Source organism: Gopherus evgoodei, chromosome 1 (genome assembly GCF_007399415.2).
Source record: "Gopherus evgoodei ecotype Sinaloan lineage chromosome 1, rGopEvg1_v1.p, whole genome shotgun sequence".
Lineage (NCBI taxonomy): Eukaryota > Metazoa > Chordata > Testudines > Testudinidae > Gopherus > Gopherus evgoodei.
In genome coordinates this window covers 11576682-11603637 of record NC_044322.1, presented here as the reverse complement: position 1 = coordinate 11603637, position 26956 = coordinate 11576682, and the positions used below count along the sequence as shown (strand labels likewise).

The 26956-nt window shown below is 38.1% G+C and overlaps 1 protein-coding gene across 1 annotated transcript in view; it reads left to right on the top strand.

The window, feature by feature from the left end:
* Positions 1-25424, top strand: part of ALG8 (ALG8 alpha-1,3-glucosyltransferase) — a 28865-nt gene extending 3441 nt beyond the window's left edge. The window contains exons 2-13 of the mRNA XM_030558193.1: positions 2306-2384; positions 3528-3721; positions 5139-5248; positions 6552-6619; positions 7234-7360; positions 13134-13237; positions 13629-13749; positions 14115-14254; positions 15173-15312; positions 19025-19122; positions 21172-21244; positions 24745-25424. Coding sequence (XP_030414053.1) covers positions 2306-2384; positions 3528-3721; positions 5139-5248; positions 6552-6619; positions 7234-7360; positions 13134-13237; positions 13629-13749; positions 14115-14254; positions 15173-15312; positions 19025-19122; positions 21172-21244; positions 24745-24949 — 1459 coding nt within the window. The 3' untranslated portion in view covers positions 24950-25424. The remainder of the gene's footprint in view (positions 1-2305; positions 2385-3527; positions 3722-5138; positions 5249-6551; positions 6620-7233; positions 7361-13133; positions 13238-13628; positions 13750-14114; positions 14255-15172; positions 15313-19024; positions 19123-21171; positions 21245-24744) is intronic.
* The last annotated feature ends 1532 nt before the right edge of the window (positions 25425-26956 follow it).

The window sequence follows — 26956 nt, the reverse complement described above, 5'->3', positions numbered from 1 at the left end:
AAGGTGGGAATAGTGTTATCAAAATGTTTAAATCTGATATCAATACTTAACTTAAAAAAATTCTTTACACTTTCAAGTCATCTTGTAGTACAAATTGTTTGTTTGTAATAATTTCTGTTGCCGAGCAACTAGAGTAAGATTTGTAATAAGTAGTAATGCTAATGGTAAAAAGTTATAAACTAAATTAGTCCTATGCAAAGTAGGTCTTTCTTTAGCTATGTATGTTCTCCATTGTTTTATATCTATATTTCTAACAGGTATTATCTGAGAGATAGCTCAGTGGTTTGAGCATTGGCCTGCTAAATCCAGGGTTGTGAGTTCAATCCTTGAGGGGGCCATTTAGGGATCGGGGAGGGAGGGGGAGCTGTCAAGGACAGTACTTGGTCCTGCTAATGAAAGCAGGGGACTGGACTCAATGACCTTTCAAGGTCCCTTCCAGTTCTATGAGATAGGTATATCGCCATATAAGTTAAGTAAATAACCTGGAGGATAACATGGTTATAAAGGAATGGCCAACATGTATTTGTCTAGAACAGATCATTCCAAACCACCCTAATTTCTTTCTTTGACAGGGTTACTGGTCTAGTGAGTAGAGGGAATCAGTAGATATGATGTATATTAATATTAGTAAGGATTTTGACACAGTGCCACATGACCTTCTTGTAAGCAAACTAGGGAAATATGGTCTAGATGAAATTACTATCAGGTGGGAGTACAGCAGGGTGAAAGCTGAACTCCAAGAGTGTCAGTGATTTGCTCTGAAACTGGGAGGGTGTATCTAGTGGGGTCCTACTGGGATGTGTCCAGTACTTTTTAATATTTTCATTAATTACTTGGATAGTGGAATGGAGAGTGTGTTTATAAAATTTTCAGATGCTGACAAGCTGGGAGGGGTTGCAAGCACTTTGGAGGACAGGATTAAAATTCAAAACAACCTTGACAAATTAGAGAATTGGTCTGAATTCAACAAGATGAAATTGAGTGCAGACAAGTGCACAGTACTTCAGTTAGGAAGGAAAAATGCAGTGCACAACTACTAAATGGAGAATAGCTGTCTACATGGTAGTATTGCTGAAAAAGATCTGGGGGTTATAGTGGCTCACAAACTGAATGAGTCAACAATGTGATGAAAGTTGCGAAAAAGGCTAATATTCTGGGGTATATTAACATGAGTGTCATATACGAGATGTGAGAGGTAATTGTTCTGCTCCGTTTGGCACTGGTGAGGCCTCATTTGGAGTGAGGCAGTGGTTCTCAAACTTTTGTACTGGTGACCCCTTTCACATAGCCAGCCTCTGAGTTTGACCCCCCCCCCTTATAAATTAAAAACACTTCTAAATATATTTAACACCATTATAAATGCAGGAGGCAAAACAGGGTTTGGGGTGGATGCTGACAGCTCGTGACCCCCCCAAGTAATAACCTCACGCCCCCCTAAGGGGTCCGTACCCCAGTTTGAGAACCACTGCAGTAAGGTATCCAATTCTGGGTGCCACACTTTAGGAGAGATTGGACAAATTGGAGAGAGTCCAAAGGAGAGTAACAAAAATGATGAAAGTATTAGAAAACCTGACATATGAGGAAAAGTTTAAAAAAACTGGGCTTATTTAGTCTTGAGAAAAGAAAGATGAAGGACGTCCTGGTAAGTCTTCAAATATGTTAAGGGTTGTGGTTAAGAAGACAGTGATCAATTGTTCTTCATGTCAGCTGAAGGTAGGCCAAGAAGTAATGGTCTTAATCTGCAATATTTCTACAAGAGAAATTTAGGTTAAATATTAGGAAAAACTTTCTAACTATAAGATCTGAAATAGGCTTCCAAAGGAAGTTGTGGAATCCTTGTGGAATTCAAAGTTTGAAAAAAAAAAAAAACAGGTTGGACAAACATCTTTCAGGGATAATCTAAATTTACTTGGTCCTGCCACAGCACAGGAGGCTGGACTTGACTTCCAGCACTATATTTCTATGATTCTGTTACTTTAAAATTGGATTACTTCAAAATAGGAACTTCAGCCCCTGATGCCAAGCAAAACTGAGAGCTATAACTGGATCCTAATATTCCTGTTTGTTAGCAATTTGTCAGAACCAAGTTGATTCATGCTCTCTTATAGTTACTACTCAGGCTGCTTTTTAAGAATTGCCTAATTACACTATGGTTCTGATGCAGCTAAATCCACTGGACTAGCAACACAAATAGTTTCTTTCTGATTCTTTTCTGTGTAGCTGTAAATGGTTGAATATTTCAAAAAAGATTTTTTAATCTTTAAATCCATACATACCTTATTATTAATGTCCATATTCTTTGCAGTCATTCCACAGATTTTGAAGTACATAGAAACTGGCTTGCCATCACTCACAATTTACCAGTCTCTCAGTGGTACTATGAAGTAAGTTCTTGTTCTGGTCATTTGCTTTTTGATTGTGTGTGAATTTTGTGCTTATTAGAGACACCAGTCTGACATCCTGAATGAAGTCCTTTCTTCACAGAAAATATACATCATGGATACTGATGGTCAGTAGTTGGTGGTTGTTTTGCAGTAATGCCCGAGGATACCAATCATGGATCAGGACCCCATTGTGTTAGTGTGATCTTCTCCTCAGGGCACCCAGAACCGTAAGACACAGTGTTACTCTCGGTCTCAGAAATTTCGGGAGAGCTTTACTGAAACTTAAACTGCGTCAGCTCCCTGCTATGCCAGTCTGTTAGCTTAGCTGAGGAGACACGCATCATTTTGACATATACCCTAAGATGGCTTGTAGTCAAACTAAGAATAAGGTTATTACTAAAATGCGTAGATTTAAGTGATACAAAGCAAGAGTAACAGAGACAGGAACAGTATGAAAGAACCTGAATGAAGCAGTTCACAGTGGACATCAGTCCACATCAGAAAAATAATTGGCATACTTGTGAAGAGAGAGCTGTTTAGTTCTGTTATAGATTCTTATACTGCCTTCACTGTAGTATCGATGATGATCAAAATTTACAAGTAAGCAAAATAAGAAAATGCTGCTTGAGAACTTATTAGAGTTTGTTTTAAGGATATTTACTTTGTATGTTTTGACGTGATGTTGATAACTTGTGTTTTAAAGTTATAAAGCTTTAACTTTTTGAATGTCAATGCCTACTGTTGCTAGATTGTCTGCCCACCCCGCTCCAATAATTTATTATTTAAATTGATAAAAATTGAAAAAATGCTTAAAAATAAACAATGATATTATCAGTCAGTTGTTAAAAAAAAAAATGCAAAATCTGCCATAGCTACCCATTGCCAACACCAAAAGACTTCCACTTCCTCCATAAACGCTACTATGTCATAGCAGAGCTGCTGAAGTCATTTTCAGCATTGTACAATTGCTCAGTTCCGTTGTAAAGTAGGATTGAAATCAAAGGTATTAGCCTTTGTTCTATACTGGCTACTGGAGTGAACATACCAATTAATCCCATATGACAAACTTTTCTGTATATAAATCTCTATGAGCAGTTGTCTTGATCTTCAGTTGTAAATTGGTAAATCTTATTTTGTTTTTAGGCAACTTCTGAGTGGACCTTGGATTATCCTCCGTTCTTTGCTTGGTTAGAATATGCACTTTCACATGTTGCCAAATACTTTGACCAGGAAATGCTGGTTATCCAAAATTTGAACTACTCCAGTCAGGCAACAGTCTTCTTCCAAAGACTTTCTGTCATCTTTACAGATATTCTCTTTGTGTATGCAGCCCATGAGTAAGTTTCAGTGTTCTGTTTTTTGGGGACAGTGGGGTGTCTGTTTAAAGTATTGAGTTTTCAGAAATGGGCAGGTGGTAATCACACAGACTTGTAAATGTGTGGAAAGAACACTGTTGGCTAAACCTATTAAAGGAACAGTGGGGGACAGGGGGTGTAGCTAAGATAAAAGACCTTATTTCCTCTTTTATCTGGGGAGTCTAAGGTTGTGGGCACAATTACATTTATTTTAGACATTAGTTACTTTCTCTCATATCTGAGGGGTAGCCGTGTTAGTCTGGATCTATAAAAGCAGCAAAGAGTCCTGCGGCACCTTATAGACTAACAGATGTATTGGAGCATGAGCTTTCGTGGGTGAATACCCACTTTGTCAGATGCACGTTAGTCTATAAGGTGCCACAGGACTCTTTGCTGCTTTCTCTCATATGTAATGTACTTGGTAGTTTAAGAATTCCGAAGGAATTCAAAGCTCAGACTGGATGACCAAAGTCATTTTTCACCCTCTTATGATTCTAAACATGAAAGAATCTCATTCATGTAATTTTGACATCTTGTCACATATTAAACCATTCTTTTCTGTTGGTCTTGTCTTCCTAATTTAACTTTTTATTGGCAATTAGTTAAGCAGTCTTAATAAAAGTTTATAGCATATTTAAATGTACCATGGATTTGGAGGAGAGCAAAGAGTATGTGTAATCTCTCACATTGGGGGTGTGGAGAGAGCGCATGTATTTTGAAGAAAAACCTGTTGCCTACCAAAGTGATTTAGAAATAGCAAAGTCTTACTCATACTAAGTGGAGTGTTGTTGTATGGTCATAGATTCTGTATTTTTTTTAAAGTCCAATAGAAGTAACTTTAAAATAAATACTACCTTGCATGTTGCATTCCAAACACTGTAGTGTGCTAATGCATGAGAACCTGGTAATGAAACTTACTGACTGTAAAGTAAATAAAAGTTATGCTATTATATTTTCCTTCTCCAAGGTGAGAGAATGCAAAAAACAAATTAGATTTTAAAAATTCCTTGATTCAATAATAATAAGATTATGGTTGTAATGTAGACAAGGAAAAAATCTTCTAAAATTATTATTCTTAACCTATAATTTTCTGAAGTCTGTTTGATACTTTCTTCTTGGGAAATTAATCAGACCTTCAGAGTTTTGTGTTTAAAAAAATCAATTTTTCCTAAAATAGGAACAGTTTATTTTTTTAAAAACATATTTCCAGTTATACAGTATAAGTCATTGTAAATTATTTTTTTCTTTGATAATTTGAATGAATTACTAAAAGTGACAGCAATTTTTTTATAACTGGCATATGGCAGAACTTCCCTGAAGAGATCAGCTTCCGTGTTAATAATATGAATTGGTGCTAAAATAAATAAATCTGTATTACTGTTTGATTTCCTTCATTCAGATGCTGCAAATATGTGAATGGGAAACGACCTGGAAAAGAACTTCTGGAAAAACCAATGTTTGTTCTTGCTGTTCTGCTCTTATGGAACTTTGGCTTATTAATTGTGGATCGTATCCTTTCAGTTAGTTGTCAAAATCTAGCAAGACTTTAAACAAATCAAATACAATATATACAAAAACCACTGGCAGTATCTAATATCTTAGTCAGAACTAATATTACTCTTGATTGCAATATGTATGTTACTGTTTGGGTTTCAAGGAGGTCTCAGCTGAATAAAGTTTCATTGTAACAATATATTCAAAGTTAATTTGTAAAAGTTCTCTGATCGTGATTATATAGCTCCAAAGAGTTGGATTACAACTAGAGCTGGTCGGAATTTACTGATTTGGCAAACCTGAAGTGTTTCACAAACTTCTCCAGGGTTCAGAGGGTCCACGACTCTGGGGCAGCCAGCCTAGCAGACTCTTTTTTTACTTTGATTTGTTAGTGTGCAACCTAGAACTTGAATGAACTTTCTTTGCCTTTAATTTTCAACATTTCATTTAAAAGAAAGGAGAAAGTAGAAAATGATAATGCTTGCTAGATCTGTTAGTTAGCATCAGTCAGTCTTGGCAAAATGTGCACTGATCTAGCTCGAAGTACTTGTTAGTGGCAGTTAATATACATTTAAAAAATGAGCACTTCAGGAGCTGCTTGAAAATCCAGTGCACTTCAAGAAGTATGAACTCTGTCATTATATTTTTAGCAGCAATTTTTGAACATCCATGACTTTATATTAAAGTGATATTTTCCATCCTTCACCATGAATATGTACTCATTAGTGAGGTGTATTTCCATGCCAAGTTTCCAGCATGCCATTACCATTTTTTCAGTTATATGTGTAGTGAGGGAAATATAGAAGGAGCATGGCAGCAATTATTTTTACAGCAGAAAATAACCATTTGTGACAGTTTTCACCACAGCCCCCTCCATTGGCAACTCAAACACCTGAATATGTGTACTTCAAACATTTAAGTCACTTCTGGTAAGAGACTAGTATTTAAAATTTCAGCAAAAAGGGGGAATTTTTCATCAAGTGAAACTGGTGATGGAAGAGGATAGCGGAGTATAATTGAATCCATTTAGCATAATAGCTTTGTTTGTAGTGTTTTTTGTTGAGTTCCATAATACATGTAACACTTTGCTATATTACCTGCATGTAACCAAGAATTTCTTAGTGAGGTTAAGCTCTGCAGCTTTTATATTTTCTAATTAGAATGGATAACAAAAAGGTAATTTTATTGACAACTTGGAGTAATAATTTAGGAATGTTTCCTTGATTATAGTTCTATTTGATCTGTTTGCTGAGTGTGGACTTCTAATTCTGCCCAAGCAAACTGACGGTAAAAAATTTCTTCCTTGACACAAGTTCAGATATTCACTTTCAGTACAATGGCTTTTTATTTGGATTGATGCTTCTTTCTGTTGCTCGCTTATTTCAGGTAACCATAAAATCAAGTTGCCATGGTTTTGTTGTCCCGTGACAAGACTTTTAACCTTAATCATGGGCCTGCTCCTATTGTAATAAGTGAGAGCAGTTCTGAACTGCTGCCCACTAGAACTGGATCTCTTAGTGTTTGTTCTGGTTTTCAGTTCACTTGGCCATAAAATATTAGCTGTGCTGTGGAGACACCATATCTGCCCCCCTGTGAGGGAATGAGCTCCATGTATTGCTGTTTAAATGCACAACTTCTTCCTAGTTGTTGCTTGAGAGAACTCACCTATTTTGGAGGGAGCTACCAGTCTTTTGGCAGGAAAGATTACACTGAGGAAGGGGGTTAATCTCTGAGGCTGGGGAGATATGAGAGATCCACTGGGCTCCAAACACCCCTTACGGTCAAGAAATTATCTTGTTTCCTGAATCTATTCTGCTCTGGCCTAGTTGTTTGTTCTAGGAAAATGGGAAAAATACCCATCCCTGCATTCATACATGAAATGTTTTGATGCTTTAGGCAATGGAGGAAGTCCGTCTTTGAAACTGCTAGTGTTAAGGTAGAATTAGTTTAAATGCAGCTCTCGTGGGGTTTCCATCTCTATAACTTGTTTTTCCATTTAGAAAAGGCATTTGGAGGGTGCTCTTCTTTTTGCTGTTCTCCTGCATTTCAAACACATCTACATCTATGTAGCTCCAGCATATTGTGTATATTTGCTACGATCCTATTGTTTCACTGCAAATAGGGCAGGTAAGTTACTGATCCTTCCTTAATGTGTTTTGTATTAATGATATGTGAGAAGAGGGCCCAGGAGGTGTAGAAAGACATGACATTTACATTCAGTGCTAACTTGTCATTACTGTCCTTGAAATTCTCTTTTGTAAGTCTGACATATTATCTTGGCATGAAGCAGTATGGTGATGAGGTAGTGATAAGTCCACATTTATTCAGTGAATCCAAATGAAATAGAAGCTTTGACTTAAAGTACTTTATTGGAGACTGTTTTTAAAGTTGCTCTTGAACAAGCTTCTCTTTCTCACAAGTCATTTCCGTACTTCAAAGTCTTGGCTTGACTTGAGTCTTTAGAACAATTTGAGTGCTATAGAAACCTATTCTGGAGAGATGTAGGATGGCTAGATCAGTGGTAGTCCATGGACCCAGGGGGGTCTGCAGACTATGTCTAAGGCGTCCGCGAAAGGTTGTCGTTATCATAGAACAGTGGTTTTCAGCCAGTGGTCCATGGATCTCTGGGGGTCTGAAGTCTATGTGTAAGATTTCCAAAGGGGTCCACACCACCATTTGATGTTTTTAGGGGTCTGCAAATGAAAAAAGGTTGAGAACCACTGGGCTAGATGACTCAGCTGGTCCCTTCAAACCCTATTTCTGTGGATTACTGTTCACTTTATAGTGCCCAAAGATATGCTAGATCTTTTTGAGAAGAAAAGGAAAGACACGGGTCCATGCACCAAAGAGAAGATCATCTACAGTTTAAATACTATACAACAAATGAAGGTTACAAATAATAGAGAGGGGATGGGGTAAGAGACAAGGTTAGAAGCAATATGATTTTATATCCTGGCATCTTATTTCCTTGTGCAAATGAAAATAAGGTGAAAAAAGATCCAGGAGATGAAATATAAACCAGGCATCAGAAAGTGGTGAGTTTTCAAGACCTAAATGAGGCGGTACTGGCTACACAGATCGGAATAGGGTGAGTGCTTCATGCATAGTGAACAGCAAGTACAATGATATAAGTCTTGCAAAGAATGTTCTTCACTTTAATCTCCAGAATTCCTCAAGTTAATGGGGCTTATAGTTGAAAGCAACGGGCTAGGAGAGTTAAGGCATCTACAGGCTAATCGTATTTTGCGGATGTCTGTAAATTCAGAAGAAAGAAGAAGGAATGAAAAGTGAATAAGCCAGTCAGAAGTGATTACATCCATGTCAATACACAACATGCCTTGTGTACTTGGAGCTGTTTTACCAGCAAAACTACTGCAGACTTCTTGTTTCCATCGAATAGCATATTTAGAACCAGTTTGGTAAAAAGTACAGTCTAAATGTTTAAAAGGAGATATTCTGACACCGGTCTCAAACTAACGGTCATAGATATTTATATTTCACTGGCAAAATGACATTTATGTTGTATTACCAGAATAAAGTCAATGACCATGAAGTTCAAGTTAGGTATCAGAAAGAATAGATGTAGGTAGATTGAATTTAATTTTTCCTGCTAAGACCTACTTTGAAATAATGGTCCATTTGAATTTATCATGGCAATGTGTCCTTTTCCTCATGCATATACTAAATCAGTGGTCCCTAACCTTTTTGTGGCCAATAGCACATTCATGTTTTCAGAAGTGTGTGGCGGGCGCCAGCAGTTTTTCAAGGCTTATTTTGCATTTGTACATTAAATAATACAAAAATATCATATTTAATATTACATATGTGAATCCATAAGATAAAAAAGGTAATTTTACATGTAAAAGGTATTAATTAAATTATTCGGCAATTACTCTTTCATCTTACCATGTGAATTTGCTCTTTTTTATCTACCTGTAAGGAAAATTGAGAAGCTTTTACTAAATAAATATCATAAACAGTTTTTATCTTATTTATTTTAAAAAAGTAAAACATTGTTGAACTGCTGGTCCAAAATATGTTTATTATACACTTCTACCTCGATATAATGCTGTCCTTGGGAGCCAAAAAATCTTACCATGTTATAGGTGAAACTGTGTTATATTGAACTTGCTTTGATCCACCGGAGTGTGCAGCTGCCCCCGCCCAAGCACTGCTTTACCGCGTTATATCCAAATTCATGTTATATCGGGTGGCATTATATTAAGATAGTGGTGCACTTACCTTAACATAGATAGGCAATTATAGTTAATTTAAAAAATTCTTTGTATTGTTATTTGTATTTGGATTTCAATAAACAAATATGAAAAAAGCTAAACACAAGTTAATCATACGTGCTAATCAGCACTTAATGGAAAAATAGGTATCATTAATTCATGTGGCTTTCTACTAAAATCTGTGATTTTTGGCACTGCATTTCTTCAGCCAATATTTCATAGTTGAGAGAGTAGGATGATATTCCCATTTGTAAGCAATCGTCAAGATGGGCATCTATAAGCCAAGATCTGTATTTTGATTTTATGATGTTCGTTGTTGAAAACGGAACTTTGCATAGATAAGTGGAACCAGAATAAGATTTTATTTTGTATGCTACAATTTTTTTAAGGCAGGAAACTTTTTTTCGGTCAACCAGATTCCAAAAGTTTTCATCTGTTGCGCAGGGTTTTAGAACAATATCATTTTGAAGTCCAAAATCTCCAGTTCCACTTCTTCTGTTCTGACTTGAATGAGACTCGCAATTGATGTAGCCATTTCTATTACTTCTATTTGGCAAGTAAAAGAATTCACAAGAAAGGCAACTACAGGCTCAGTGATGGTGAAGTGTTGAAATCTTTTCAAATTGTTCTAGAAATGTTTGAATGTGGATAACAAATGGTGATGGGTTAAAATCACTGTCACATACCATTTTCTTCATATGTGGGAAATGTACAAGAGACTTTGTCTTCATGTGTGACATCCACAAGATCAGTTTTGCTTTGAATGATTTTACGGAACCTATCATTTGAGCCACATGTTTGTCTTTTCCCTGGAGCTCAAGATTTAAAATGTTCAATTTGTCAATAATGTCGGCAAGGAAAGCCAAGTCCATTAACCAGCTGGAGTCTAGTAGTTGCTCAAAGTTCTGATTTGTGGACTTCAGAAATTCTTTGATCTCTTCAATTAGGCTTAAAAAACATGCAAGAACTTTACCTTTGCTCTGCCATTGCACTTCTGTGTGCAAGATAAGATCAGACTGTTTATCATCAACATCTTCCAACAGGGCCTTAAAAAGTCGGTGTTGCAAAGGTTTCGCTCAAATAGAGTTGTTTATTTTAATAACGACATTCATGACGTGTTGAAAAGAGAGAACTTTGACACACAAAGCTTCTTGGTGGATAATGCAATGATAAGACAAAGTTCGGAAAGGATTCATTCTTCTTGCAGAGTGCAATGAATCCATTGGCGCTGCCCATCATTGTCGATGCCCCATCAGTGGTGATCGCAGACAGTGTATGTAGTGGCATAATTGATCTTGAGTATGATTTGAATAAATTATATATGTCCTCACCCTTTGTTCACCCTTTAGTAACTCTTCTTTTACGGTGAAGTCACTAAATACCATCCTCACCATAACTGCCAACTGCGCTGGATCCAATACATCTGTCGACTCATAGAACTGCAGTGAAAACCAATCACATATTTCCAAGTCATCCTTTAGCTGAGTTTACATGTTGCCTGAAATTGCATGTATCCTCCTCGTAACTGTTATCTGATAACTGCAAGCCATGTGTTGCCGACAAAATCTCATGCTTGTTAGAAAATCCTTGAAACAGGCAATCAGCACCAATCAAAAATGCTTCCTTCAACAATTCACCATCTTGAAAGGGTTTTTTCTTCTTTGCGAGCAGATGAGCAATTTTAAAGGAAGCAAGATTAGCACTTTTAGACTTTACCACTTGTCTAGTGAAAACAGATTGCTGGGCAGATTGGTTTGATTTGAGTTGATTGATTTTTCTTCTTTCTCAACTCAGATTTAAGTGGATGGTTAATGTCAAAAGAGCTGTGATTAGTTTGGAAATGGTGTTCAACATTGTTTTTTCGGCACTGCAACAGTACCACCACACAATAAGCAAACGCATTTCCCTTTATTTTCAATAAAACTATAGGATTCTTCCCCTCTGTGTTGAAATAATACATGTTTTTTATTTGAACCACTCATTTTGGGGCAAAATGTTAAAATAATAAATCACAAAGCACGAGAAAACAGCAGTATCAGTGCAGCGAAAGAATACTCACATAATATAGAGAAACACAGGTCACTGACATCCCACTGCGTGCACAGGTGCAAGGAGAAAAAAAAGTAACGATACACGAGTGATAAGAGGTTGGAACCAACAACATGCTCATGAGACAGCCTACATCTGCGCTACCATGATACTACTAAACCTGGTAGGTCGTTCCAGTGAACGAAAATGAGACCAGCTTGCGCTGGGCAGTGCAAAGAGAAGCTGCAGCCCCGCGCCTGCCGGGGACAGAGAACATTTGTCCCCAGCAGGCGCGGGGCTGCGGCACCACTTTTCACACCTTGTCACTAGTCGGGTGCCCATACATGCTCTGGCGGGCTCCATGGCGCCTGCAGGCACCGTGTTGAGGACCACTGCACAAAATATTGCTAAGGGCTATCTTTCTTCCCTCTATTCTGTTGAAGAAGCATGCTCATAAAGTGGCAGCAATTAGAGCACAGTATTTCATAAGTGGTGTGTAAAAAATGTAAGCATTCTAAGCTGAAAGTAATGGCATTCTCATTCTAAACCATAGATGCCTAAGATGTTATATAAATATAGCAAATCTGTGTATTTCACAATCTGTTATAAAACTGGATAACATTTGTTATTGGAAAAGCAAAACGAGCATCATCGCTACATTTTCAAAATTACTGTTAGACTGATGTCAAAATAGTTAGAAATGAGAGAGACTTGCTAGATCAAACTCTCTCCATTCAAGATACCATCTTTCATCATGTTGTTGAATATCCTTTTCTCTGGTCTTGACAAATGCAGTCTTGTCTTGCTGATAGCCATTCAGAATGCTGGTGCAAGGATAATTTTCCTAGTCTGTTGTTTTGATCATGTCACCCCTCTCTTTTCCTCCCTTCACTATCGATCTTTCATCCCTTCGTATCAAACGTAAGCTACTAGTCTTCACTTTCAAGGGCCGTCACAATATATCCCCACCCTATCTATCTTCCCTCATTCATTATTGAAAAGCAGACTCCGACCTCCAGTGAGCCAATCATGCCATCCTCCATAACCCACTTATTAAAGGTCAAACAAGCACCGTTGTGCTTTCTCCCATGGCTGTGGAAAACTCCCTTTAAACATTTACAAAGCTACCTCATTATCCACCTTCAAAACCCTCCTTAAAACTCTACTTTTGCTCTGAAGACTAGAGAAGACTTGACAGTGGTTGAGCTGCTGGTGTGCTCAGATCACTGACTATCACACTGACAGAATTGTGTCATTGTGTCCTTTTACTTCTTTGTCTGTATCCATCTGTTTGTCTTATGTTTAGCCTGTAAGTTCTTTGGGCCAGGGGCTGTCTTTTTGTTCTATGTTTGTACAGTGCCTAGTACAGCGGGATCCTGGTCCAAGACTGAGACTCCTAGGTGTTATAATACAAATAATAAACTAGCAAATTAGAGCTCTCTAGCTGTTGAGAAATGGGTATAACTTTGAGATTTGTAAACCTAGTTGTTGGACAAAATACTACTTACTGACTGAAAATATTCACTTAAAGGGTGATACTAATACTAGTTTCTTTACTACTAAAGTCAATTTGTTTACTTCCTATTCCTCTTCTACATCCCCAAATATCTGTTAATATGAATGTTAATTTTCTGTAGATGGATCCCTCAAATGGAGCAGCTTCAGCTTTCTTCGCATAACTTTGCTGGGATTGATTGTCTGCCTTGTTTCTGCTCTTTCATTGGGACCCTTTGCAGTACTGGTAATGTCTCCTTATTCCCTAGCCCTCTAACCTTTCTTTTAGGGCTAGTCTATACTACTGTGCCACATCGGCATAGCTGCAGCACGTCTGGTGAAGACATGCTATGCCAACGGGAGAGCACTCTCCCATCAGCATAATTACTCCACCTTAACAAGAGGTGGAAGCTATGTCTACAGGAGAGTGTCTCCTGCCAACTTAGTGCTGGTGGACAGCACTTAAGTCGATGTAACTTGTCACTCGGGGTGGCTTTTTCACACCCCTGAGTGACGTAAGTTATATTGCCATAAACGGTAGTGTACACAAGCCCTTAGAAACAAAGTTGAACAGTTAAAAAAAAATTGTGAAGAATCTCTAAATAAGGGTCCTCTTATATTCTTTTTGTTCCCTACAGGGCCAACTACCTCAAGTCATTTCACGTCTTTTCCCTTTCAAGAGAGGCCTCTGCCATGCTTATTGGGCCCCTAATTTTTGGGCTTTGTACAATGCAGTGGACAAAACATTAGCAGTTGTTGGTACAGTAAACTAGTTTTGTATTTTCAGTGCTTACTTGCATATAATGCCCCCTGTGGGACTCAAATTCCCTTTCTGAATTCATGTAATGAATGAAATTTTGTTGCTTGTTTTTAAGATTAATTTAATCATTTGCTTTTCAGCTCTATGCGTTGCATAGCAGTAGGTTCCCAATTGCTGTAGAAGAATAGCTTGATTATTGAAACTTGTGTGAAATCTCTGCCATATCTTTGTGTTCACATAATTGTCGTTTATATTGATTTATATATGAATATATACGTATTATACACTTTTCATAAAAATTAAGTGTGTATCTATAGCTGAAAATGTGCCTATGCTATTTGACAAACGTTATGTTCACTTGCAGGTATAAAATATAAATTCCTTGATCCTGAAAAGATTTCTAAAGCCTCAATGACAGGTGGATTGGTTCAAGAATTCCAGCACACTGTCCTTCCATCAGTGACTCCACTAGCAACACTAATTTGTACCTTCATCTCCATATTGGTAACTTCAAAAAAAATGATAATCTTTGATGTGTTTAATTTCCGTGTTCCCTTTTCCCTTAATTGAATAACGTAAATGTACCTGATACTTACTTATATTTTTGCTCTTGAACTAGGTATCTTAGTATTGGAAAAGAGAGGCAGTAATAATTTTGCATAACAGAGCATTCTCTGAGTATTCCTAGAAGCCATGGTCTATGTCAACTATAGAGAATTCCAGAGACAGACAGACCTATAGCAGGGACTCTGGTCAAAACCATTTTGCTTACTGAGCTGGAAGTAATTCTGTAGATAGTGATTTGAGTAAAATTCAAGGGATATATCAAGACTGGAGTGAGATGCACTGGCAGAGCTGTTTGGAAAAGTTACAGAGCTCCTAATATTATTATCTGGAGCCAGGAATAATAGAGTTGATCCCTCACTTTTCAACTTCCCACCTTTTTTAATGGAGTGAGGAGCAGAAGGCTCAGGTGACTGGAAATTGGATGTAGATATCTTAGATCATCAGTCAGGATATTGGTGGCCAAAGGATACTAAACAGCCATTAGATGTTCACTTATGTGAAGTGGGTTGGTGGTTCCAGTTAAATTCCCAAAGGCAGTTCCCCACAATCAGAAAAACACCATTCATTTGGCAGTGTGAGTGAAGTCTGCATTTTTGCTGCCCATGTTCCTGTTATATAGATGGAAGACTTCAATCTCCGTGCTATCTATCTGACACCTTCCATCAGCACTACATATACACACCAGAAATATGTACCTTCCTGGGATGCTACAAAGCGGTGCTGTGGTAAAAGCAGGAGCTGGATGCTCATTTGTGTATTTCAGTAATAACATCATAAAGCTTCATATGGGCAATAGCTTATATACAGGATTGTGAATTTTTACACTGAAGTCTTATTTTTGCCTGTTGTTTCTAGCCGTCTGTTTTCTGTCTTTGGTTTAAACCCCAAGGGCCCAGAGGCTTTCTTCAGTGCCTGATACTTTGTGCACTGAGCTCATTCATGTTTGGCTGGCATGTGCATGAAAAAGCAATACTCCTCGCTATTCTTCCTTTGAGGTAAGTGACTTGTCAAGTGGTAGTTCCTCAGATTCATCTGGTTGCAGGCTATGATTGAGGAGCTTTTCAAAGGAGGATTGTCACTTGGTTTTCAGTATGATATTTCAGAGAATTCATATCATATGTAAAACCTCTCATACTGAAGCATCCTAATTCACTTTACATATAAGAATCACTTCATCCACCCCTTAAATATAGCCCCCTCTGAGGTGGAACATATTAACTGTTCAGTGGTGCAAAATAACACACATCTGCTCTAAAAAGCAGCATTTCTCTTCAGGTGCTCCTAGCAATTCATCTTTTAAAAGGTACCTTGTATTCATGGAAAACCTTTTATCCAAAGATTTCATCATGCTTTACTAATGGTAGCTTATCCTCACAATAGCCCTTTGAGATAAGTATTGTACTAACTTTACAAATGGGCATAGAAGCACAAAGAAACTGTTATGTTGCTTTCAACAAATTACTTAAGTCAAGAGCGTAGCAGGAGTAGAATCCAGGAGTCATGACTCCCAGATAGAACTACTACATGCTTTCCTATCTATCTTTCCATTTGAACATTTGGGGCATGTGTATTGTACATAGTGTGACAATAAATTAACTTGTTTAGCTTCAGATACTTAGTAAACTTTGTGTAGTAGGGTAATACAAAAAATTAACCAGGTTGCCAAAAGCCATGTTAGCTGGCAAACTGAGCCTAAATTCAGTAGCAATCTTATGCATTCAGCTGGGAAATCCTGTGCAGTTTCCATTAAACTTAAAATGGAGCTTTTAATTGGATTTAATCTGAAAATCAGTACTATAGCCGCAACATAACATTCATTGAATGCTACATATTTTTATATTCATACATACCTGCATAATAGAAACGGTTATGGGGAAGTCTTGGTAGCTGGATACAGGGATATTTGGGACTTCTGGTATCCAAGAAGGCCTGGTCAGTGATTTAGGATTACTGAATAAGTGTGACCAGGAACAAAATTAACATTTAGCCTGTCACCTTCAGGTTTTAGAATTAATGCATTAAGATGACTGGGATAGCTCACACTTCTGAGCTATTGTTTCAGGCTGCCTGCAAATTCAGATATGCATCACGGCATTGGATTACACTTACATCAAGGTTTGCTTTTCAAACAGGACTTGAAAATTCATTTTTTAAGACAAGTTTAGATTCTGCAGCACAGTTCTATGGTCTGAAGTGGATTTTATAGTTATGCAATACAGGGATCCCTATCCATAGGCATTAGTAGTTGATTAAGCAGATCTTCTCTTTAAATAGCTAAGATTTGAGATTCACTTTGTAGTATGCTATATTTGTGAAGGCCTATCTTTTGGCCTCTGAGCCTCACTGTCACTTGACAGATGAAACAGCAGTTTGCTATTTACCACTATTTTGTTTGTTAGGATATTGCCTTGAGGCCAGTTGGGATCAGGGCCCCACTGTGCTAGGCACTGTACAGACAGAGACAATCTGAGCCCCAAAGAGCTTACAACTAAATAGACAAGATAAAGGGTAGGGGAGAAGGATAGAACATACGAGCAGAGTGAACAACGTGATGGCTGCAAACTTCAGGTTAGTTCCTCATTTTTTTGGTTCTGTTTAAATTATGGCTGTCAATCGCAGTTAACTCATGCGATTTAATTCACAATATTTAATCATGATTTTATAAAATCGCAATACATTGTAATTTTAATTGCCCTGTTAAACAATAGAATACTATTTGAAATGTATTAAATATTTTGGATGCTTTTCTACATTTTCATATATTGTGTTGTAATTGAAATCAAAGTATATTTTTGATTATAAACATTTGCACTGTAAAAATTATAAAAAATATTTTTCAATTCACCTCATACAAGTACTGTAGTGCAGTCTCTTTATCATGAAAGTGCAACTTACAAATATAGATTTTTTTTTTTGTTACATAACTGAACTCAGAAGCAAAACGATGTAAAACTTTGGAGCCTATAAGTCCACTTAGTCCTACTTCTTGTTCAACCAATCGCTAAGACAAACAAGTTTGTTTGCATTTACCGGAGATAATGCTCCTCTCTCCTTATTTACAATGTCACCAGAAAGTGAGAACAGGCATTTGCATGGCACTTCTGTAGCAGCATTGCAAGGTATTTATGTGCCAAATATGCTAAACATTTGTATGCCTCTTCATGCTTCAGCCACCATTCCAGAGGACATGCTTGCCATGCTGATGACACTTTAAAAAAAAAAAAAAAAAAAGTTAAATTAAATTTGTGACTGAACTCCTTCAGAGAATTGTATGTCTCCAGCTCCGTTTTATCCACATTCTGCCATATATTTCATGTTATAACAGTCTTGGATGATGACCCAGCACATGTTCATTTTAAGAACACTTTCACTGCAGATTTGACAAAATGCAAAGAAGGTACCAATGTGAAGTTTCTAAAGATAGCTACAGCACTTGACCCAAGGTTTAAGAATCTGAAGTGCCTTCCAAAATCTGAGTGGGATGAAGTGTTGAGCATGCTTTCAGAAGTCTTAAAAGAGAAACACTCTGAAACTACAGAACCCAAACCACCAAAAAAGAAAATCAACCTTCTGCTGGTGAGATCTGACTCAAATAATGAAAATGAACATGTCAGTCTGCACTGCTTTGGATTGTTATCAGGCAGAACCCGTCATCAGCATGGACGCATGTCCCCCTGGAATGGTGGTTGAAGCATGAACGGACATATGAATCTTTAGCACATCTGGCATGTAAATATCTTGTGACACCAGCTACAACTTTCAGGTGACATCTGTAAACAAGAAGTGGGCAGTATTATTTTCTGCAAATGTAAACGAACTTTGTTTTTCTGAGGATTGGCTGAACAAGAAGTAGGACTGAGTGGACTTGCAGGTTCTAAAATTTTACATTGTTTTGTTTTTTCAGTGCAATGTTTTTTGTATATAATTATCATGAAAGCTGAACTTACAAATGTAGAAAGAGTTTGCACTACAGTACATGTATTAGGTGAATTGAAAAATACTTATTTTTTTTGTTTACAATGCAAATACTTGTAATCAAAAATAAATATAATTTAAGTACTGTACACTTTGTATTCTGTGGTATAATTGAAATCAATATATGTGGAAATGTAGAAGACATCCACAAATATTTAAATAAATGGTATTCTATTATTTTTAAGTGTGATTAATCACAATTTTTGTAATTACATGATTAATCGTGATTAATTTTTTTAATCGCTTGACAGCCCTAGTTTAAATCCGTTTAGTAAGGTTGTGTTAGGTGGGGATTCCGTAACTGGAAAAACACAGGAAAGGGCAGGAGGAGATTGGCATGAACATCTACTTGGCATGGAAAAGAACAGTGAGTGAAGTCTGACATCAGTGCCTGACTGTCCGTCCTTGAACTACTTTATGCAGCTACTCAGCAGCTTCAGTCTCTGGCTGGCAGTTTCCTGCTGTTTATTTCCCCAAATCCATATGGCTTGGGGGAAAGAGCCAGTATGGGTTCTGTAGGGGAGCATGTCTCCCTTACACAGGTTTGAGTCTAGGGGTTACCAAGTGTAAGGAGTGGCCCCTGCTAGGTACCATTTTACTTCCTCCACCACTAGTGCAGCAGTAACTGCTTGTGCAGCTGTTTTCAGTCTGTCAACTATGACTTGTGTATTTTGGTAAAATTAGGCTTGGTTTTTAAGAGGCAAAAGGTAAATCAAAGTTCTTGTATTTTAGCTTGTTGGCTGTGGAGAGTCCAAAACGTGCTGGCATTTATCTGATTCTGACAACTACAGGGCATTTTTCACTCTTTCCATTGCTGTTTACGCCACCAGGTAAGGTCCTATGCATCTCCTCCATCTTTCTCCCCTCCCCACTTTGATTTATTTTTATTTCCATTTTTTCAGTGATAGCTCTGCTGCTAGAAACCCTCTAAGTACACAGTGTTGGGCATTATACTGTGTGTCCAAAAGCCACTTTCAGAAAGGTGCCCTGGAAGGAGGAGATACTGGGTTTGGGGCAGTAACAGAAACACACTAAAGAGCAAAGTTGAGGGTTTGGGCTGTGCACACAAGTGCAGGATGGATGATTTAAATTGCTGACTTAAATCAGCAAGTAGGAATCATTCCTGTAAATAATGTTTGTACTTTTTAATTATTTTCCTAAAGAAAGGTTTATTCTCATTTGTTGATAGCCATTAAAACATGTTGATTTGCAACTCAGTATAGCCTTTACAATACATTTGGTGCTTTTGGCTAACCAGGAGGATACACTATATCAATACACATTTATTTAAGCAATTATATAGCTTATCTTACATGTATTCAGATTCTTATTTTTTAGTATGTTAGAAAATGGAGAATGATGCATTTATTTACTAGATTAATTTTTTATTTGTGATTTGCATCAAGCTCTGTTTGGATGGAAATGCAATTAAAAATGCTCAGAACCAGCATCTTAAATGTACTGGATACATGAGAAAAAAATATCAAAGTTTATCAAAACATTTTTTACATTTAAACCTTACTGATTCATTAAGCAAAGGTAGTGTTACCTGTTTTTGAAGGACATGGTGACCAGAAACAATTTTCAAACTAATAGATCTCATCCTCTCACCCCCGTTTTTATTCATAGATTGGAAGAGTAAAATGAGCTTTCCTGCTTTTTTCAACTCCTGATTGGTTTCTTAACTATGAATGAACTAGTCATTGGACTGAACTAGTTGAAGAAAGTAAAATGAAAATATTCTCTCTGCAACTGCAGAAGAGGCTACTGCTGTCAAAAGCTGGTTTATCACTTCATTAAACTCTGATCCAGTTTTTTAACTTTCTTTAAGCCATGACTGCAAACATATACTTTTTTAATATTTTTGTATTTAATTTAAATAATTGTAAAAATAATAAGTTTAGGTCTTAATGCAAGTTATCTGTTTCAAGTTTAATTTGAAATAGATTTATTTTTCCAAGATTAAACCTGTATTTAATTTAAATTAAAAAATTCAATTTAAATCAAATCTGATTTATCTTTTTTAAAAATCATGGATTTTTATCTACCCTGAACAAGTGTGATCTTTCCTCAAATCTAAAGTCTCCAAGCCTCAAGAGAAATGAGGAATTAGTTCAATGGGCAAAAAATTCAGTGATCAAACTACTACAGTATTTGAATAAAGACGGATATGGAAAATTCTCATAGAATCATGTAGCCTGTCTTCGCTATCCCCTCCTTGGTCTGCTACATTCCAGAGGTTCTATGCCTTCAAGTTTCCACATAATGATAAGCGTCCTTCTACTGGGAGGGTGTCTGGATTTGGACTTCCTTTCATGTCTGGTGATGCTGCTCTTTAAAATAGAGATGTTGCTGTGCTGAGAAGTGAGAAATTTCCTTTGTACTCTTACTTCCATCTGCTATTACATTGCCTTTTACATCCTTTTTACTTAGTTAATCTGATAATTGGGTACTCTTGGTTTTATGGCGGGGAGGCAGGTGGGTATATAGTTTGTTTTCCCAGTATACTTGTTTTTTCTTAGTCAAACAGGACAGGATCTACGTATCAATCCGCTACATTATATAGTTCTAATATATATTGCACTAATCATTGAAACTAATGATTCAGTATGAAGACACTGATCATCATGCTGCCTATGCAGATTTGTTTCTTAACAAATAGTACATCCACCAGTCTAATTTTAAATGTTCCAAGAAATGGGACTTCTGCTACTCCCCTTTAGAGAGAATGATTCTTATTACCTTTAATAAACAATTCAAATGTTAGTACTAAGCATTTTAAATTATTGTATCTGTAATTTAAGGATGCTGTAACTTATAAAATAATAAGCAACAGCATTGCAAGTTGGTTCAATTTTTAAAAATGTTCTTTATTTCAGAAATCACAACTAAAATTCTGCTCATGCTGCTGTTCACAGTTTATAGCTTCTCTTCGCTGAGGGCTCTGTTCAGGTAATAAGTAAACAAATATTTTATGTATCAGAGGGGTAGCCGTGTTAGTCTGGATCTGTAAAAGCAGCAAAGAATCCTGTGGCACCTTATAGACTAACAGACGTTTTGGAGCATTAGCTTTCGTGGGTGAATACCCACTTCGTCAGATGCATGTAGTGGAAATTTCCAGGGGCAGGTATATATATATGCAGGCAAGCTAGAGATAATGAGGTAGTTCAATCAGGGAGGATGAGGCCCTGTTCTAGCAGTTGAGGTGTGAAAACCAAGGGAGGAGAAACTGGTTTTGTAATTGGCAAGCCATTCACAGTCTTTGTTTAATCCTGAGCTGATGGTGTCAAATTTGCAGATGAACTGAAGCTCAGCAGTTTCTCTTTGAAGTCTGGTCCTGAAGTTTTTTTGCTGCAGGATGGCCACCTTAAGGTCTGCTATAGTGTGGCCAGGGAGGTTGAAGTGTTCTCCTACAGGTTTTTGTATATTGCCATTCCTAATATCTGATTTGTGTCACAAAGACTGTGAATGGCTTGCCAATTACAAAACCAGTTTCCCCTCCCTTGGTTTTCACACCTCAACTGCTAGAACAGGGCCTCATCCTCCCTGATTGAACTACCTCATTATCTCTAGCTTGCCTGCATATATATATATACCTGCCCCTGGAAATTTCCACTACATGCATCTGACGAAGTGGGTATTCACCCACAAAAGCTAATGCTCCAAAACGTCTGTTAGTCTATAAGGTGCCACAGGATTCTTTGCTGCTTTTACAAATATTTTATGTTTAGGCTATTGAAACACTCTTTTTGTATTACTGGAGGGGACTGTATTGTATGTAGTGGTGGGACTGGATGGTTTAGGAGGTTGGAACTGAAATACCACCAGTTCAAATCCAAGTCAGTAATGGCCAAAATGTGAGGTGTCAGTTCAATTCCATTAGGCAGGTGTCCACATTAAAAACATTTGACACTCCTATTGCAAGAGAAGCCAAAGTTTGAATGGGCACAGAACTATCCACTTGGCCCTGGAAACAGTCCGTCCACATCGGGGTCAGGGTACAAAATTGTAATACCCTTTCTAAGACATACCTGTTATATAGCTAGAGGATTTCAGTCTCCAAAGCTGTCATATGGCAGCTTTCATCACCACTGAATTTGCATAAATTTTCATAAACTTGTCTGTGTTAAAAGATGCATAATAGAGGTGGTACTTTATTAACAATAAGGTGTAATTTGTCAAAGTACTGAATTTTTTGACAAATACCAGCAGAGAGAGATCAACGTTAACTTCTTGAATTCCCCACTGTAGAGTAACTCCCAGGCCACTAACATATCTCTTAGCAATTGTAACACCTCTTGATGACACTGCCCTTCGGCGGCATCGCTTCTTGAAGTTGCCGCTTCTCAGCAGCTGCTTGTCCAGTGGCCACAGTCCTCGCCTGCCACATGGAAAACGTTGAGGACTACTGCTCTGTATTGTCTAGGGATGTACATGGGCTGTAGAAAACAGAAGAATCTGCTTTTTCTACACAATCAGTTCTCCATCCTGCTCTTTGGTTTCTACCCTTTGAATGTTCTGCCAGGCTTTCTTCTGTTCTTATTTGGGGTTTTTTTGTTTTGTTTTTGTTTTTTTTCAAATGCTTTGAAGAGAAGAGGTTTCATTCAGTCTCTGGCCCAAGGGGAAAGCTGTGATTTGTGGGGGAAGTAGTGTCTTAGGTAGCAAGGGACCCTCTTCAGATGAGGCAACTGCTATAATCTCAATGACAATGCTTAGTTCTAATGAAATCCCCTTAGCAGATGGGATGAATTAGCATTTGTAGGGGTATGGAGATACAAAACTGGGCTTGTTGCCAGAGGTGAACTTTTTCAACAGAGCACAGCAGCCTTGATTCTTTCTGAGCTGCAGTTAATTGATGGTTTGTATGCCCTCTAGGACAGTACTGACTGAATATCCACTTTTGCAAAGCTCTTCAGGGCTGAAGTTCTGTGCCTATACAATTTAGGGCTTGTCTACATCACAAAGTTGCAGCGCTGGTGAGGGGGTTACAGCGCTGCAACTTAGGAGGTGTACACATCTGCAGGGCATCACCAGCGCTGCAACTCCCTGTTTGCAGCGCTGGCCGTACTCCCGTTTTGTCTCAGGTGTAGAGGATCCAGCGCTGGTGATCCAGCGCTGGTAATCAAGTGTAGACACTTACCAGCGCTTTTCTTGACCTCCGTGGAATAAGCAGGTATCCCAGCATACCTGAGGAAGCCTCTGGTAATCAAGCTGGTCTCCTTCCCCGGTTTGCTCTCGCGTTCCCCGAGCAAGCAGGTCTCCTTCCCTGCGGTTTGCAGGGTGGTTCGGGGAACGCGAGAGCAAACCGCGGCGAAACTGGTCTCCTTCCCCAGTTTGCTCTCGCGTTCCCCGAACCACCCTGCAAACCGCAGGGAAGGAGACCTGCTTGCACGGAGGTTCGGGGAACGCGAGAGCAAACCGGGGAAGGAGACCAGTTTTGCCGCGGTTTGCTCTCGCGTTCCCCGAACCACCCTGCAAACCGCAGGGAAGGAGACCTGCTTGTTCGGGGAACGCGAGAGCAAACTGCGGCGAAGCTGGTCTCCTTCCCCGGTTTGCTCTCGCGTTCCCCGAACCCCCCTTGAAGCCGCCCAACAGCGCTGCAGTATGGCCACATCTAACACCACTTGCAGCGCTGGTTGCTGTAAGTGTGGCCACTCTGCAGCGCTGGCCCTATACAGCTGTACTAATACAGCTGTAACAACCAGCGCTGCAAAATTTTAGATGTAGACATACCCTTAGGGCCTCTGGTAGAGTTTAATTTGAGCTTTGTGGGGTTGATGCCCCTGATCATCTGAAACCTGGATATGTTCAAGAAGGATGGTGTCCTCAGAGACCTCCTCCCCAAATAAAGGTTTACCTGTAGTAAGAAATATATTTTAAAGAACATTTACAGTGGAAATATCTGTCTTTTTGTGTAGGAATTATGAATCATCTTAAAGCTCTTTCAGTTATGATGATCTGACAATATCTAGAAATATACAGCCAGAAATAATGACCTGACATGTCCACTACCTGAATGTGGAAGAACTGTTATGCAGTGAATGTGCATCAAAAGCTATGGAAGGTCTCATGGCTCATTTATATTGGCAGGATTGGTGTGGGGGCAAAGTGAAGTGAAATAATTACGGATGCGATTTATGGTCTAGATTCAAAGATGCTAAAACATGGAATCTTGTATTCGAGTTTTATAATCCAGAATTATAAATAAATTAGTTTTTATATTATGCTAATTATATGCTATCAGGCACTGCATTTTAGTAGGTGGCTATATTTGAAGTTCTCACTGCCTGGCTTATTGTGCTGTTTAAAAACATGTTGTGACTTGGTGCATAGCAGATAGGCAAGACAAAGACTTGACAAGGGCAACATGCCTAATGTTCACTGAAAAGGAGGGAAAACTGAACTGAAATAACGTTTACTATCTTTTTTTTTTTTTTTTCCTTTCCCCACAGAAGAGAGGGGCCTCTGCTTAACTGGTTGGAAACTATCTACCTCATTGCACTAGTGCCTCTGGAAATCTTTTGTGAAATTGTGTTTCCTTTGACACCTTGGAATCTGAAGTTCCCTTTTATCCCTTTGTTGCTTACTTCTGTATACTGTGCTCTAGGCATCACATATGCTTGGCTCAAACTGTATGTCTCTGTCTTAACTGAATAAGTAACTGTCAGACAGAAGGCAGAATAAAGCAGCATTGGGACCAATTCCAAGTAAATCCTTCAGGAGGATTATCCAGCACTAGGGGGAGTTGTCTTCTAAGATCATGCACATTTTGAAAAGGCAATGGTACTGTGTACCGTTCATCTCCATGTTGTCTGCTGGTTTTCAGCATCTCTGTACTGTCAACTATTGTCCCTCTGATCAGAATAGCTCTTTGAAATGTTGCACAGCACATGGTGAGATGCCACTTGCCTGAATAAATTGTGAAATTTAATTGAAAAGAATATTGTATTAAAATTGTCCATTTAAAATGTCCAGATTACTTCTCTGAAGAGAATGTGTATGGTTTCCTTGTTAATGAGAGATTTTGCCAGAAACCAGTATGGCTACTTATAATAAGGGATCACTGCTGTATAGAAGAGAACATAATTATAATCATGTACTATGGAAAATGTAAATAAAATACTTTTTTATATTTCTGCATTAAAATCTCTTTCTGGATATCTTTGGACCTGGAGGGCCATCTGTACAAATGAGGAGTAAAACTAATATACAGTGTGGAATTCGTATGCTGGTCAGTTTTTTTGCCAGACACATTTGTGAAGCCCGGTGCTGAAATCTTATATGAAGATCCGATACTTCTAATGACGCCACTATCTGATTTGTGTCTATTTTTGCTGCACTAATTTTCCCCATTTTATTCCCCTACCTCCCAAGTATCTTCCAGCATTCTGTCTATCCTTAACCATCTTGGAGAATGATAGCTACAAATGGTAGCCAATTCTTCTGAGACAGAGTTGTCATAATCCCAATAAAAGTACAATGCTGTTGGAAATATTGGGTTTCTTTATTGCTGTTGCATGATTTCGCATCACTTGTTACAAAACAAAAAAGAAAATTAAAAAAATGTTAGATATGGGATTAGGTGTATCCACACAATGTGAATGTCTCCAGTATACTGCCCTAAAGAAAAGGCATTTATGATGTCTGGTGGTTCTGCACTAGTAGAGCACAGGTTCATCTAACCTGATATGTTCACATCCTTGAAGATGCTAGTATGTAAACTAGTTACACAGATGAGGGACTGTGCCAAACAGTCTTTTTTTTTTAAACTCATGATGCTTGTCCTCACTACTTGGAAGGAGATGATTCCTTCCCTAAAATACCCTAATGTTAGTACCAGATACCAGAGTCCCCCTGCACCAAGTTTTATAATCTAATCTGGGATTTGGGAATTTGCAAACAGACGTCTAGTTCTTCAGTTAGCCTGGAAGAGGACTCCAGCCCTTATTTAGAGTGGAATGTCAAAACCTAAGTTAGCAGTTGATGTGGTAAGTAAAGGTGATGTTCTGTTTTCAGCTATCACTATTTCAGTGCTAAAAATGTGTTTGTTTGTTTGTTTTTAAATAAAGGTGGAAGGACATCGGAGCAGTCACTAGTATCACAGACCTCTTAATATATGATGAGAGAATAAATACTTCACTGTTCTATATATAGGTCTTTGAAGTGCTTTTAAGACTTAAAACTAGATTCCCAAAAGGACTTAGGCTTTGTGATGCTCATTGTCACAACACCTGATAGGTGCCTAGAAAAAAATCATGGGACTAGTATTGTGATAAGGCCTGAGTTAGGTGCCTAGGCTCCATAAACAATGCATGGGGGGAAGAGAAATATGTGAACCACAGAAGCTACCACAGTAGGTGGGAAACTGCCTAAACTAGCCAATGAGAGATGCTGTTAAGAGATGTATGTTCCTTAAGTCCCAAGGCTGGATCCTTCATCCAGGTTGCACGGAAGTGCCTATCTCTGCTAGCAACTCACAAGCAACTAGCAATTTCTTCTGCAGTCCAGTGGTTTAAGCCCCTATATAATTTCTTGTGATAATGAGTTAAACATAAGTTGCATATCACACAAAATGGCTGGAAGTGGAGGTGCCTGCCTTATAATTTCTTGCTCAGTGGTTAGAGGACTCACTTGGGATGTGGGAGAGTGAGGTTTGATTTTCCC